This window comes from Psammomys obesus, unplaced genomic scaffold (genome assembly GCF_907164565.1).
Source record: "Psammomys obesus unplaced genomic scaffold, mPsaObe1.curated_primary_1811, whole genome shotgun sequence".
NCBI classification, from domain to species: domain Eukaryota; kingdom Metazoa; phylum Chordata; class Mammalia; order Rodentia; family Muridae; genus Psammomys; species Psammomys obesus.
The window spans coordinates 2,975,971-2,990,483 of NW_026585687.1; the positions used below are offsets into that span (position 1 = coordinate 2,975,971).

Below are 14,513 nucleotides of genomic sequence, written 5' to 3' on the forward strand. Positions count from 1 at the left end.
CGATATTATGAACTAAAAGAAATGTGTCTATCAAATAGAAAGCCTTAGCCCAGTTTACAATGTTTATAGTGCCTATCACAAAAGCTGTTATGCAATGAACATTCACGCTAAGTTCCCTAAAAAGTCTAAAGTAACTGGCAGAAGGAGAAGACATCCTATTTTTTTCTAACAGTCTAAATAAGAAAAGGAATTTTAAAGATTTTTAAGAGTTCTTTTACATTGCTTTGAGGAAAGGGGCTTGTGAAGGTAGGAAACAATGACGCTCATTCTATTTCTAGTTCACATAATTTCCCCTATAGAACATCAAATCTTGAAGATTTTTAAATTGACAAAGTCCTCGAAGATTTTAACTGACGGTCACTTTAAAACACTTAAGCTGAAGTAGTTAACCAAGAAACTGTAAAATGAGATCGTTTGCAGATGTCTATTAAAATGTTTCAGAAAGACTACCCTTCCATAACTCTACAACTTCCAGGCTGAGGAGAGAACAAATAAAACTAGCACCATAAAAAAAGGTCCAAGCCTCAGAGTGTACTTACATTACTTATTGATCTTAGTACTAAAATGGCCATTACTGACAACAATTAAGTCAAAGTGGGGAAGTTGTCAGAGTGCCCTCTGTAACACAGAAATATACAACTCAACAAGCAGATTTTGTCAAATTATTGCCATCTAGTTGGTAAGTGAATATTTAAATGGGGATAGGGGATAAAAAGACTGGGAGGGCATAGAGGATTGACGAGTTTACAGCAGACTGTGGTAAACATAAATACTCGCATTTCCAAAAATGTTAGTTGTAAATAACAATCATTTCATGTATATATTTTCAGAGATGCCCCAGCACTTGAAGGGAGTGCAAGACTTGAAAATAATTCAAGTGTTCCTTCTTGAAGATTGTTTTAAATGGAAGTGGTAGAAAGATTACGCACTAGCACTAGATTAAGGCAGGCCTGGGCTGAAATCTGCTCTTCTCAATCTAATGCAGAAAAAAGCCCTTGAGGTCTGAATTTGATCCTAAACTTCTAACAGCATGGAAGTAGTAACTACTATATTGCACACTCTTTATAACAGCAGTTTTTTAACATGTGAGTCACCACCCTTTTGGGGGTCAAATGACACCTTCACAGGGGTCACCTAGGGCCATCAGAAAACATAAGCTGTATATATATGTGTGTGTGTATGTGTATACACACATTATATATATATATATGTATATTACATATATTAGAATTCATAACAGTAACAAAATATATAGTTATGAAGTAACAACAAAAGTTGGGGTCACTACAACATGAGGAACTGTATTAAAGGGTCGCAACATTAGAAAGGTTGGGAACCACTGGATTAGAGGATTAAAGGAGATAATTCAGTGACAGCCGGCTATCCATATTCAATATAGTACTGTAACAATCAAAATAGTCACCCAGATGTAAGCTTATGAAATAGTTCTTGTTGTTTGAATACGAGAATTAAGCTTAATTCAAGTCGGTAACATCATATACCAACTGCTGTCTACAGTACAATTAAAAGAAACATTTGGTTTCCTAGTTCTTACACCAGAAGCATTCCAATGACAAGAATCAAAAGTAACTGCCATTAAAACTAAAGCTCCCACATTAGTTGTTTCTGATATCAGTCACCAAAACAAATACATAAAATTGCTAAAGATAATTTGTAAAAACGAGGTAAATTAGTCATCCTCAATTTCTTCTACTTTTCTTCTTTCCATCTTTCTTATTTCATTTTAATCATTTTTCTTTATTTTATAACTCCTAATTATCCTAACTTACTCTATTTAAGTTAAGCCCAATCTCTCATACTCACATTCAACAAACTTCCACAATTGAGAAGTCATAAACCATAAACATAAAGAGGTTTAGTACATACTGCTATAAATGATCTGCTAAGAGACCAGAACGTATTTAACAAAGGAAAATACACCCTAAAAAGTTGCTAATTTGAAACACCATAAAATCACCAAGACCTTTATTATTCTCTTATCATCTAATCACACACTCTTCAACAATGAAGAGTCCAAGGTTCCCATTTGGCATTTTTTTTTCTCTCCAGTCTAATCAATGACGATTCACAGATAGGACTACAACAGTCCAAAGGTCTGTGACATGGCTTGTTTAAAGAGTAACTTGAAGGAAGCTACCTAAATCTACTGAAGAGTTAACATTTTTAGAGACCGCCAGAATGCAGTAAGACAAGGTATGTAAGACAACAGGCAGTATTACTTGCCTAGCATGCAAAAGGATCTGGGCATAATGCTCAGCACTACACAAAAAACCAATTCAGTAAGACTGAAGTAGACTATAAAACATTTTATATTTTCAGGAACAGCCATTTCATTTTTAAATTAGCAAGATCACTGACATTTATTAACTAAAAAACTTTAACCTTTAATCCTAAACCTACTTGCATACTCAAATGTAATTTGGAAAGTTTGCCATCCCCGTATTAGAAACCCAGTGGAAAGGGAAAATGTTTGATTTTGTTCTTTTCTAAACTAATTGAATTATCTCACATAACTAAATAACAACTATCTAACATAACTGAATAATGTATGTTTTCATTTCCAAACCACTAGCAATGTATAACAATGGATATATTATTAAAATACATTTCATTTAACTTCATGTGAAAAATTAATACAGATTACCTTTTGGCAAGCTTTGCATAGTAATATCATTTTCTGAATTCTCATTAGCAGCTTTTTCATTTACATTCTCATCCATGGGTTTTTCATCATCAGATTCTATGTATTTTGTCACAACTGAAGGTTTCCTATGGAAGAGTTAAGTTCATAGTTACAGGCATTTCTGACAATTGGAACAATGTAACAAGACCATAACACGGTTAGATATATTAGTGGCTCCCAAGCAAGGATGCTATCACAGTCACTGATAGAAATAAGTATTAGCATATCACTAGAGATTGTGACTGAACACACAGATATTCTGGTAGCAAGTGGATTTTTAAGGCAATTCTTAAAAATCACTACTTTAAAGACTTAATCAATAATAAGTAAATTGTTTGTAATAAGATACTATTCTATTGTATAATGAATGACTGGAAAAGCCAGTAGTGCTACAGTAAGATTTTCTAGAAAAAACTGCCCATCCCCAGAAATATTGGGGTCTTAGGTATACCTGGAAATAATTCCTGTACATATGGATAGTTAGGCAATTCAAAAGAAAAAAACACACCTTACCATTCTTTGCACTTCTTCTAATATACAAGTGTAATGACTTCTTCCTATCCTATACATCACATAACTCTTTAAAAACCCACACTGTTGCAAGAGAAATTCAACATTTCTCCTTCCTCTTCTCTGTAAAGAACTATGTAATACAAAAGTCACTATAGAAGTCAGTCTCTAAAGTTTCCTTTCAACTGAAACTGCACACATCTACTGTAATCTATGACGTTATAGTGCTTGTCTCTAAGCATTTCAATTGGTATAGAATGGTTTATTTGGGATAATGGCGCTTGAGGTCAATCAGAAAAAGGATTGTATTTTTAGAAACAGTAAAGCAAATAACCAGAAAAAAAAGGAAGATATTTTATTCTTTGAAACATCAACCTACCTCTTTGATCGTGATGATCCCAAAGATTTAGATTTTTCTGAGGTACCAGTTCCCTAAACATGAGACAAGGTAAACACAATGGTGAATAAATCCTCCCAACATCTCTACAGGAGATCTTTCATACAAATAAAATAACCAAATACTGTTTTGTAAAACTGAAATCTTTCACAAAAGTTCAAAGAAACTAATTCTGAGGTTGAAAATGTACCTCAGTGGAAAAGCTGCAAAGTCCTGGGTTCAGCCCCATTACTACTATGCTGCAAACACACACACACACCACACACACACACACACACACACACACACACACACACACACACACACACCACTAATTCTCATCAAGGTATTCCTTACTGCTGACAAAATTTGTCTCTTTTTTGTGGGGGGGGGGGTGCTAGAGATTTAACCTAAGACACCTGGCATGTGTTCTATTTTATTTATTTAAGTTTCTTTTATTCTTTGAAAGTGTCAAACATTTAATATGTTTGTATAATTAGTAATACAGCAGCTGTGATCCCAGCAGAGGATCAACTCAACAAATCAAAATCCCAGCACTGATAGGGGAATGGCTCCCAAGGCTTGCACCTTCAGCATGTGTTTTAACATTGACCTACACCCCAGCTCTTCCTTTTTCTCTTATGTTGAGTTTTGTTTTATTTTGAGACAGGGTCATACTATGTAACTCCAGCTAGCCTGGAACTTGCTATGCAGACCAGGCTGGCCTTGAACTCAGATACCTGACTGCCTCTAGCTCCTGAACACTGGGACTGCCAGCAGGCCTGATTCTTTCTGAATCTTTGGGTTATTGTTTTGGTGTGTGTGTATAGGAAAGCACTCCAACACTTCCTGGGAGGAACTGCATGCTGGACTGGCAAAAGCAAACAAGTGGACTTCCTCAAAGCAGCCCACTCGTTTTTTGCATGGCTGACGAATGGGTATATCTCAGGTTTAGGCAAGGCCCCAAGGATTTTGCCTCAAGATAGCTTACTGTTGCTATATTGCCTTTCCATGCATGTCTCACATATCTGCTGTAGCAGAGACCTGCACTGCTATTGCTTCACTCTGTCAGGAAGATTATTTTGAAGATGTACCTTCATGACATAGTGCTGTTTAAATGAACTGATTTCATAACCACTGATGGTAACTTGATTCAAGTAATTTTGAAACCCTTCTGCATGGAATAGCAAAAACTGCTAGAAGCTCTGTGGACCTCCGTATGTCAAACACTTGATTTACACCAAGAGGGAAAACAAGACTGAAACAAATTAATAATTAAGGAAATATATTCATTTGAGGTTTAGTCTAAGGATAAGGCCCAGGTATATACCACAATAAGAAAGACCATATGCATACATAAACAAAGAATAAATGGTTAGCTATACAAGATAAGACAAACACCTATTTTTCACCTTGACAAAAAAGTTTTCTGTGAACACATAATGTACATTTGAAATAAGAAAAAGATAAAACTTACATTTTGAACTCATAGTGAGAATAGAGATAAAAACCACTGCTTTAAACTTATAATAAACAAAGTATCTAGATATTAGGATAAATAATCTTGCTGCAACTCCCTTCTTATGTAACAACTATATCTATTTTTGAATGATTTAATTTTTCCATACATAGAGAACGGAATTAGGTAGTATTAGGTAGTATAAAAACCCAAAACAGAATTAAACATTTGAGGTCATCTGCTTCATCCAAAAATGTGTCTTTGTCTATGTTTAATTGTATATATTGTATGTATATATATACACACACATGAATATATGTGTATTTATATCTGTATGTTTACATATATGTGGATGAACTGTCTTTGAGACACTGTTTTGTCTATTGAGTGTATGGAGTGCATGTGTGTGTGAGGTTCATGAAGATCTGCTTGCTTTGTCTAGCAAATGTGTCTATGTTTTGGCAAGTTTTGTAAGTTTAGTAAGTGATAAGCAGTTCAGAGTATTGTTAGGACTCTAGCTTCTAGCAAGCTGTTGTTCACTGATGAGCCATTAAGTTAAGAGGAAGTAAGGTTTTTCTTTTTACAACCCCTTGTATTTATAGCAACAAACTGTCAGGACTGCGGCTACTTTAATTTTTATTTTATTTTCATAAATTACAGTTTACTCACTTTGTATCCCAGCTGTAGGCCCCTCCCAATCCCACACTCCCTCCCTCCTCTTCTCCTATGCCCTCCCCCAGTCCACTGATAGGGGAGGTTCTCTCCCCTTCCATCCAGACCCTAGTCTACCAGGTCTCATCAGGACTGGCTGCATTGTCTTCCTCTGTGGACAGGTTAAGACTGCTCTCCCATCAGGTGGAAGTGATCAACTGTGGCCACTTTTACTCTGAGTGAAACCTGGCTTAACTGACAGGCACTCAATGGCAGGCTCTTTGTCTTCCCCAATCCCCAAGGGAGGAGCAGTCCTGCTAGGCTACAGAGGAGGACTTTGCAGCCAGTCCTGAAGATACCTGATAAAGCAGGGTCAGATGAAAGGGGAGGAGGTCCTCTACAATCAGTGGACTTGGAAAGGGGCAGGGAGGAGATGAGGGTGGATGGGATTGGGAGGGAATGAGGGAGTGGAATACAGCTGGAATACAGAGTTAATAAAATGTAATTAATAATAAAAATTTAAAAAAGAATGCAAAAAAAGGGGGATCAACCTGCCACTTTGTCACTCTCTTGCTCTCTCATCTCTTGCACTCCTACCCTCTTGCTCTCTCCCCTTTCTCTGTGGAGGCACCCTCTCCCTTCCCCCTATCATATCTCGCTCTCTCCTTCTCTCCCTCTTTCTTCATCTCCCTCTAATAAACCTCTTTCATTAAAAAAAAAAAAATCCTCTCCTGCTAAACAATAAACGTTTTTAGCCAGAGAGCTCTTTTGGTGACAGAGAAACCAGAAGGCCTACATGGCTCAACTGTTAAAACTTCAGACACTGAATCTGAAAGCTCAGGGTTCAAAAGTCCCTGCTACCTCTCTTTTTCTTCAGAGGCTCTCATAACCAATGAGCCCTGGGAGTTAAACTGTATTACAGTTAAACTATTATAGAGAGAAAGTTAAACTGTGTATACAGAGAGACCCAAATAGCAAGGCTACCAGCCTGAAAGTTTAAGAGTTAAAGTGTATACAGAGAGAGCCCCAAATAAAAAGGCTACCACACTGAAAGATTAAGAGTTAAAGTATACAGAAAAACACCACCAACCAGCTGCTCACTGCTGAAGCTGCAACCCGCCTTGGTTCACCCTTTGTGCTAGAGCTGGTCTCTAGCAACCAATGAGCTAATTCTCTTGAAATAATTAAAATCACAAACTAAGGATGTGAGAAATACTACAATGCTTACCATGATCTATTTCTCACTCAAAACACACACACACACACAAAGGAGCAGAACTAATCATATTTATGAGAGGCAGTTTTTAGGAATTTATTTAAAAACTTTATTCTTCTCTAATAAATGGCACAAAGTAATTTCTCTTAAAATGTGAAAGACCTCAGTATGTATTGTTAGGATAATGGTTAGGAACTCTGGATATCATATTTTGGAAAATCTTAAAACCAGTAGGGCATGGTGGCACACACCCTTAGTTTCAACACTCAGGAGGCAGAGACAGGTAGATCTCTGAGAGTTCCAGGACAGGCAGGGATACACAGAGAGCCTGTATAAGAAAAAACAAATCTCAAAATTTTAGAGCCATTTCCACAGTGTGTACCTCAAACTGATACACTATAATAATGTTTAAATCTTATTAATTAGCAAGCCTTTTCTGTCTCAAGTAAACTGCTAAAGTGAGCTGTATGATTAAAACAAACACCTTCACAAATTAAACAACAAAAAAACTAAAGTTTCACAATGATAAGTGCATATAGCAGGAGGTTTAAAATGCTGGTACATATTAATTAAAACTGGAAGCACTAAATACAAATATTCAAATTGATTGCTAATAATTAGTAATCTTTAAAATGCTTCATAGTCTACTTACCTCTTCCTTGTTATTTTCCATCATCTCAGAATTAGTTCCAGAACCACTGCTTTTATCTTAAAAAAAAAAAAAAAAAAAGGAGGAATGAAGAATATTTACCATCTCTTCAATGTATTATCAAACAACACCAAAAGTGGTAGTGTGGCACATGTCTGTAATTCAAGCATTTCTAAGGCTGGGGCAGAAGGAGTAACACAAATTTGTGGCCAACCTGGCTTACATACCAGGTCCAAGGTCAGAAAAAGATACAGAGAAAGACCCTGTCTCAATACAAAGAAAGACCCTGTCTCAAAAAAGCAAAACAAAACAAAACAACAAAAAGCAGAATACAAACAACTACAATCTCCCAACCCCATTTTGAAGTTAGGACACACAGAGATATTGGTAATACTAAGTCTTTTATGTTTTAGTTTTTTGAGACACAGTTTCTCTATATAGCTCTGGCTATCATAGAACTCACTATGTAGACCAATCTGATCTCAAACTCAGAGATCCACCTGCATCCACCTCTGTGTATAAGATGACTATTAAAAAGCTATATTTCATCTCATTATAAAATGTTGGCAGGAAGCTGGAGAGATAGTTCAGCATTGGCTGAGCACTGATTGCTCTTCAGCAGTCCTAAATTCAATTATCAGCAACCGCATAGCAGGCTCACAATAATCTATAACTGAATCTGATACCTCTTCTGTCATGCAGGCATAAATTCAGAGCATCCATACATAAAAAAATACATAAATAAATTTTGTGAGGAGGTGGTGACACACGCCTTTAATCCTAGCATTCAGGAGGCAGAGGCAGGTGAATCAGGAGTTTGAGGCCAACCTGGTCTACAAAGCAATTTCCATGACAGCCAGGGCTTTACAGAGAAACCATGTCTCAAAAAACAAACAAAAAATGTTGGTGATATGCACTGGATAGATGACTCAGCTGGAAAGAATACTCACTGCTCTTGTAAGAAAACTCAAGTGACTCCCAGCACCCACAAGGCAGCTTACAACCATCCTTAGCTATAGTTCCAGAATGCCCGTGGACACTAACTGAGAAAGCAAGTGGTGCATAGCCATATTGGGCAAAATACCCATAAATAAGGCAAAATACACATAAATTAAAATTAAAATACTGAAGACATAAGAGTAACTTAAAAGTAAACAGAGGAAAGAATAGATTAATGTCACAGGAAATGGAAAAGAAAAGAAGCCAAAAAGTAATTATTCAAAAAAAAAAAAGAAAAGCCTTGGGCTGGACTGACGTAGAAATAAAAGAGAGCATTATTACTACTAACTTTAACAAAATAAAAAGATTATAAAGAAATTCTATGAACCATACATCAAAAAAGGGAACCATGTGAAAGGCAAACTACTGAAATTGGCTCTTGAAAAATTAAGACATCATGGAAGACGTTAATTACCCACAAAGAAAAGCAAAAGTGAAGATGTTTTAACCACTGTTGGCATAATATTCTTGTGAACTGTATACAGCTTACTCCTGTTCATTGAAATTCTGACTTCTCAACCACACTATGTCCAGTTTCAATCCAGACATCGCACTGTGATGTTTATTTTAAGCATCTCCTGTCTCAAGTTTATGTAAACATGCCATCATTTGTTCTCTGTATTGTCAGTAAAGCCAACCAGCCAGTGATGAACAATACAGAGAATAGGAAAGGACAGCCTCGTCTGGTGAGAGGAGGAGAAAGGATAGGAAGTGCAGGATGGATCCGTGAGGAAAGGACCGAGAAACATCAGGAGAAATGAACCAGACCTAGAAGATGATTAAAAAGCAAGTATAACGTGGGCAATCTAAATGAGAAAAAGCTAGAGGTTTAGGATGGAGAAATTATTGTGCAGCATTATGCTCTAGGGTAATTAAATAAATCCTAGTCTCTCTGTGTGGTTATTTGGGTACAGAGGTGGTTAGAGAGTAACCGCTGCTTTATTAAAATATAAATCATATAAAAATACTAATCTTTTAACAAATGACTAACTAAAACATATAAAAGAAGGATAAATTCTTTGTGAATTCCTCTAAAAATAGGAGAGGATACTTCTCAACTCATTTTATGAGGCCATTATTACTCTGATATCAAATCAAAGTAAGATATCACAAGAGAAAACTACAGATTATTATTACTTATGAGTAGTGATGTAAAATTTTTCAACAAAGCCTGGCAGAAATGCCACAAACTTTAATCCCAGCACGTGGAAGACAGAGGCAGCTGGCTCTCTCAGTTTGAGGACAGCCTGGTCTACAAAGCGAGTTCTCAGACAGCCAGAGCTATACAAAGAAACCCTTTATCAAAAAAAAAAAAAAAAAAAACTTTTTCACCAAAATACTAGAAAACTCCATATAAAAAGACAAAGAAAAAAGTTGGGAATGTATATTGCTCAACTGGTAGGCACAGTACTTGACTAACAAAGCCCCGGGTTTTCCCCAGCAACCCATAAAGGAGACTTGGCAACCATGTCTATAATTCTGGTGTTGAGAAGGGAGACACAAGAAGATCTGGAATGGTAACACAAGCCTTTAACAGCAGCACTTAAGAAACAGAGGATGGGGGGAATCTCTGCAAGTTTAAGGTCAGCCTTGTCTGCATAGTAAGACAGTCTTAAGTGGAATATTCCAAAGATTCTAGAAAAATATGGGAAAAGACGACACAAATTCCACATAGAAATGTCAAGTAAGTTCCTAAACATTTCAATACAATAGATTTTTATGTGTAAACTAAGCAGAGAATGTCACACTTGGAAGACTAAAACTGGAGGATGCAGCACTTGCCCGGGCAGTGTGGTAGAGAAATGGCTCAGCAGTTAAGCACATCTGTTCCTTTGAGAGGATCTGGGTTTGATTCCCATCATCCACACAGTGGTTAACAACTACCTGTATCTCCAGTTCCAGAAGATTTGATACTGTCTTATGACTTTCCTGAACACCAGGCACGTAAGTGGTGTAAATACATACATGCAAGCTAAACATTTACATTTTGAAAATGATTATATATAATTTAAAAAATTAAGCAAGCAATGGTAGCCCACACCTTTAATCCCAGTGCTAAGGACAAAGAGAGGCAGGTAGATCTCTGAGTTTGAGGCAAGTCTGGTCTACAGAGTGAGTTCCAGGACAGCCAGGGCTACACAGAAAAACCTTGCCTGAAAAACAAATAAAGGAATTTTTTTTAAGAATTAAAAAAAAAAACATACACAGGTAAAAATACAAAACTATGTATAAAATCAGTATTCTGATAACATAGTTTTCTGAAAAGCACAAGGCTAAACTAAAACCATCTACATATGTCTTATTAATTAAACATTCTTATTCTTTATTCTGTTTTTTTAAAGGGACTCCCTGTGCAGCCATCTTCTTTCCTCAGTCAGATATGGTAGGTAGTACCCATTTGTAATTCCAGTACATTAAAAATGAAGAAAAGTAGTCAGGGTCCTCTCCTACTACATAGTAAGCTCAAGACTTGGCTTACAAGAGACCCAGTTTCAGAAATAAAAATAAATAACTAAATAAACAAGAACTTCTCCTGTCTCCACCTCCCAAGAACTTTGATTTCGTAACTCACTACACTCGGTTGGCTACCCACCAATGTTGCCACCCCAAGCCACTACCACCATCTTCCCTTCCCAGGCTGGTTCTTGAATCCAAGGAACGCACTCTTTCCCTAAGCTATCTTGTCAACCTAACATCCTTATACTGTATATGAAAACTGTCCAGCTTCGGGTTTTGTGTTTGGTTTGGTTTTTGACTCCTTGAGACAGGGTTTCTCTGTTAAACAAGAAAGAGTACTGGCTATCTTAGAGTCACAGGTAGCCACATGCCTCCAGAGTGCTGGGATTAAAGGTGTGTACCACTACCCCCAGAACTGTACAGTTTTACTGTTCTCTCTTGGGTAAAAAATATGATGACCAAGTTGTTGTGTGTGGTCTTTGTTATCTATGATTATTATGAGGCAAATAATTACTATTAATGCATTATCAAATTCAACAGCACTTCTACTGTGTTGGAAGTACCCTGCTGGTTGCGGTTGCAGTTCTTGCACAGATAGCCATTATGAGCACTAAAGGCAGAACTCCCTTTCCTCGGCAGGGTCCCCTGCTTCTCTGCCTGACTTCATCTGTAAAGTGTCTCTAGACTCAGACATCCCGAACTACACTTGATGTATGACCTCTGACCCAGCCCCCTGCTAGCTCTCCCCTCCCTGCTCCTATATGTCAATTAAGCACTGACAGTCTACTCTTAGGATAAGAGAGTGCTGTATAATGCAGATCAAGCATCCTTGAAGTGCCTACTTTCAGCCAACTATGTATACCTATTCTTGGAGCTCTCCAGCCACTCCTCTAGGGATATACAGCCTTTGTTATCTGGTATTAAAGTTGAAATAGCCATCAGCTGTTCCTCGAGTATGTGATCCCTGACTTGTTCTCAACAGCCATTCCAGGCACACTTCTCATTTCCTGACCCTCCTAACTTAGTGGGCGGTTGGAACACAGCCCCCAAGCAGGAGGAAAACAACACTACTGTATCTCTAGTGTTTTGTCAAATATCATTTTGATATTCATAAATTAAATTCTTCAGTTGCAGAGTCTTTCTTACTGGTCTTCTTTACCTGTCCATTCTTCATAAGCATACCTGCCTTTCAGTATTGGAATATGGTTACAACACTGTCTACTCCTTTCAACACGTAAGTTAGTTTCTAGTGATCCCTCTTCCTTTGATGAATCAAATTTCCTCTTTCAGTCTATCTAGTATGTCAAACTGGGTACTGGACTCTGTGCAAAAGTCAAGACACTTCTGTTATGTTTCTGAAAAGAGTTTCTAACCATGTGGCTAAAAACAGTTAACTCACCTGAAATCAAAACCAAACTCTATACAAAGGAGACAGCACGGATTTGTTCTGTCCTTTCAGACCCACCCCCACTGCCTAGAATCCAGGATACACTTAGGCAATTCATACAGAAGAATATGTGGGTAGGTCTTTTTTTTCCTGGCTGAAGGGTTTTGTTGTTATTGTTGCAAAATCTGAGCTCCCACTAAGTTGCTCTCTTCAAGGTTACATCTCCTAGCTCACTTTGTAACTACTGATCGGCTTTGTTTTTTTCTTGACACTACATCCAATTAGACCACAGGTTTTTATTTGTCTTATCAGCTACGAAAAGCTGACTGGAACTTTTTCTGAGACAAAGACGCTTTAACAATGGGGAATTCAGACAGTGATATTTCCTTTTTCTAGGCTTGGACTCCCCTTCCATTGTTGTGGCTACTTATATACGTCTACTTCCTTATTTCAGCTGCCGTAATACAAACAGTATTTGGTATCTGTGAGCAATATGATCCATCCAACTAAAGCCACACACACTGCCACTAGAAGAAGCAGGCTTTTAATGTGCCCAACTCAAGTACCCAATGAACATAGGACTCTGGAAATAAACTTCATTGTAAAAAAAAAAATACCTGGGTATAGTAATTCAGGTCTGTAAGTAGAGACCCTGCATCAATTAAATGCATCGCGCTTTATACTTATACTCCCATTACTTAGGAAACTGAAGCAGGAAGATTGTTTACCAGTTCAAAATCAGCCTGGGCTAGGGAAGAACTTGCCACAATAAAAATCCAGAGTAGTGATACATGCCTTTAATCCCAGCACTCAGGAGGCAGAGGCAGGCAGATCTCTGAGTTCAAGAACACTTTGGTCTACATAGTGAGTTTCAGGATAGCAAGGACTACCTAAAAGCCTTATATTAACACAAAACTGGGTGGATTAATAATTTCAAACAAATAGTAAACTGCACTTCTTTTCTGTGATGAACAACTGTAATGAAACTATATGAATACAAAGAAGACTAGGCAAATGACTATAAAAAATGAAGATGATGGGAGCCCATCAGCTGTAAATACAAAAAGACTGGAAAGAAGTGTGGTATCAAATTACTAGTGCTGGTGTCAACTCATAAAATTTTAACACATATAGACTAGGTTTCCCTGTAAAAGGAAGCAAGTAAGCACATTATGCACACTGATATTTGTTGTAAGCCTTGAACATCTAGTGGAGACAGAAAACAGGAAGTATTCATAGAATGATTAGGACATGTTTTTGTTTTTTAAGTCAGTGGAAGCATTCCAGATAGCGTGGAATTTGTACAATTCAACTGTCAAAAAGAGAACTGGTAAGATAACTCATGAATAAAGACACTTGCTTCCAAGCCTGACAACCTAAATACAATCCCTGGGGTCCCAAAAGGTGGAAGGAAAAAAATGAGTCCTCCAAGTTGTCCTTTGACCACCACAAGTATGCTCTGGCAAACAAGTGTCCACATATTCATGAACATACACATATGAAAACTAAATAAATATGATAAAAATTTTAAATGAATTATAGTAACAATATTAATAAGAAATAGAGAATTGTTATATACTAATAAACACAAAGGGGATAAATAGTAAAACCCTACCTTAGTAATATTTCAACCAATAATGGCAGCAATAAATTACCAGGCAATGAATGGATCTTGTGATATACAGCCTATTTAGGAATGAACAGCGAGATTCCCTAACCTCAGTTCCCCAATCTGTGATCACGGCTTTACTACCACAACTGCTGTTATAAATTGGTACCTGGGCTGGAGAGATGGCTCAGCTATTAAAGGCTAGGCTCACAATCATAAATATAAATTGGTACCACTGACCATAAAATTGAGGTGGTGGCACACGTCTTTAATCTCACAACTCGGGAGGCAGAGGCAGGCACATCTCTGAGTTCAGGACAGCCTGGTCTACAGAGAGAGTTCCAGGACAGCCTGGGCTATACACTCAAACCCTATCTCGAAAAACCATCAATAAATAATAAATGAAGAGAGAGAAAGAGAGAGAGGTATTATCAGGAAAAACTGAAAAGTGCAGCTTAATCTAATTACTTGAGACCTTAGAAACAGAAATTTCAGA

General features: G+C 37.2%; 1 protein-coding gene across 3 annotated transcripts in view; it reads right to left on the minus strand.

The window, feature by feature from the left end:
* Atrx (ATRX chromatin remodeler) overlaps positions 1-14,513 on the minus strand; it is a 157,812-nt gene that overhangs the window by 107,876 nt on the left and 35,423 nt on the right. For all 3 annotated transcript variants that reach the window (XM_055592594.1, XM_055592586.1, XM_055592578.1), the window contains exons 3-5: positions 7,569-7,624; positions 3,594-3,646; positions 2,666-2,790 (exon numbers count right to left, since the gene is read on the minus strand). In XM_055592594.1, coding sequence (XP_055448569.1) covers positions 2,666-2,790; positions 3,594-3,646; positions 7,569-7,624 — 234 coding nt within the window. The remainder of the gene's footprint in view (positions 1-2,665; positions 2,791-3,593; positions 3,647-7,568; positions 7,625-14,513) is intronic.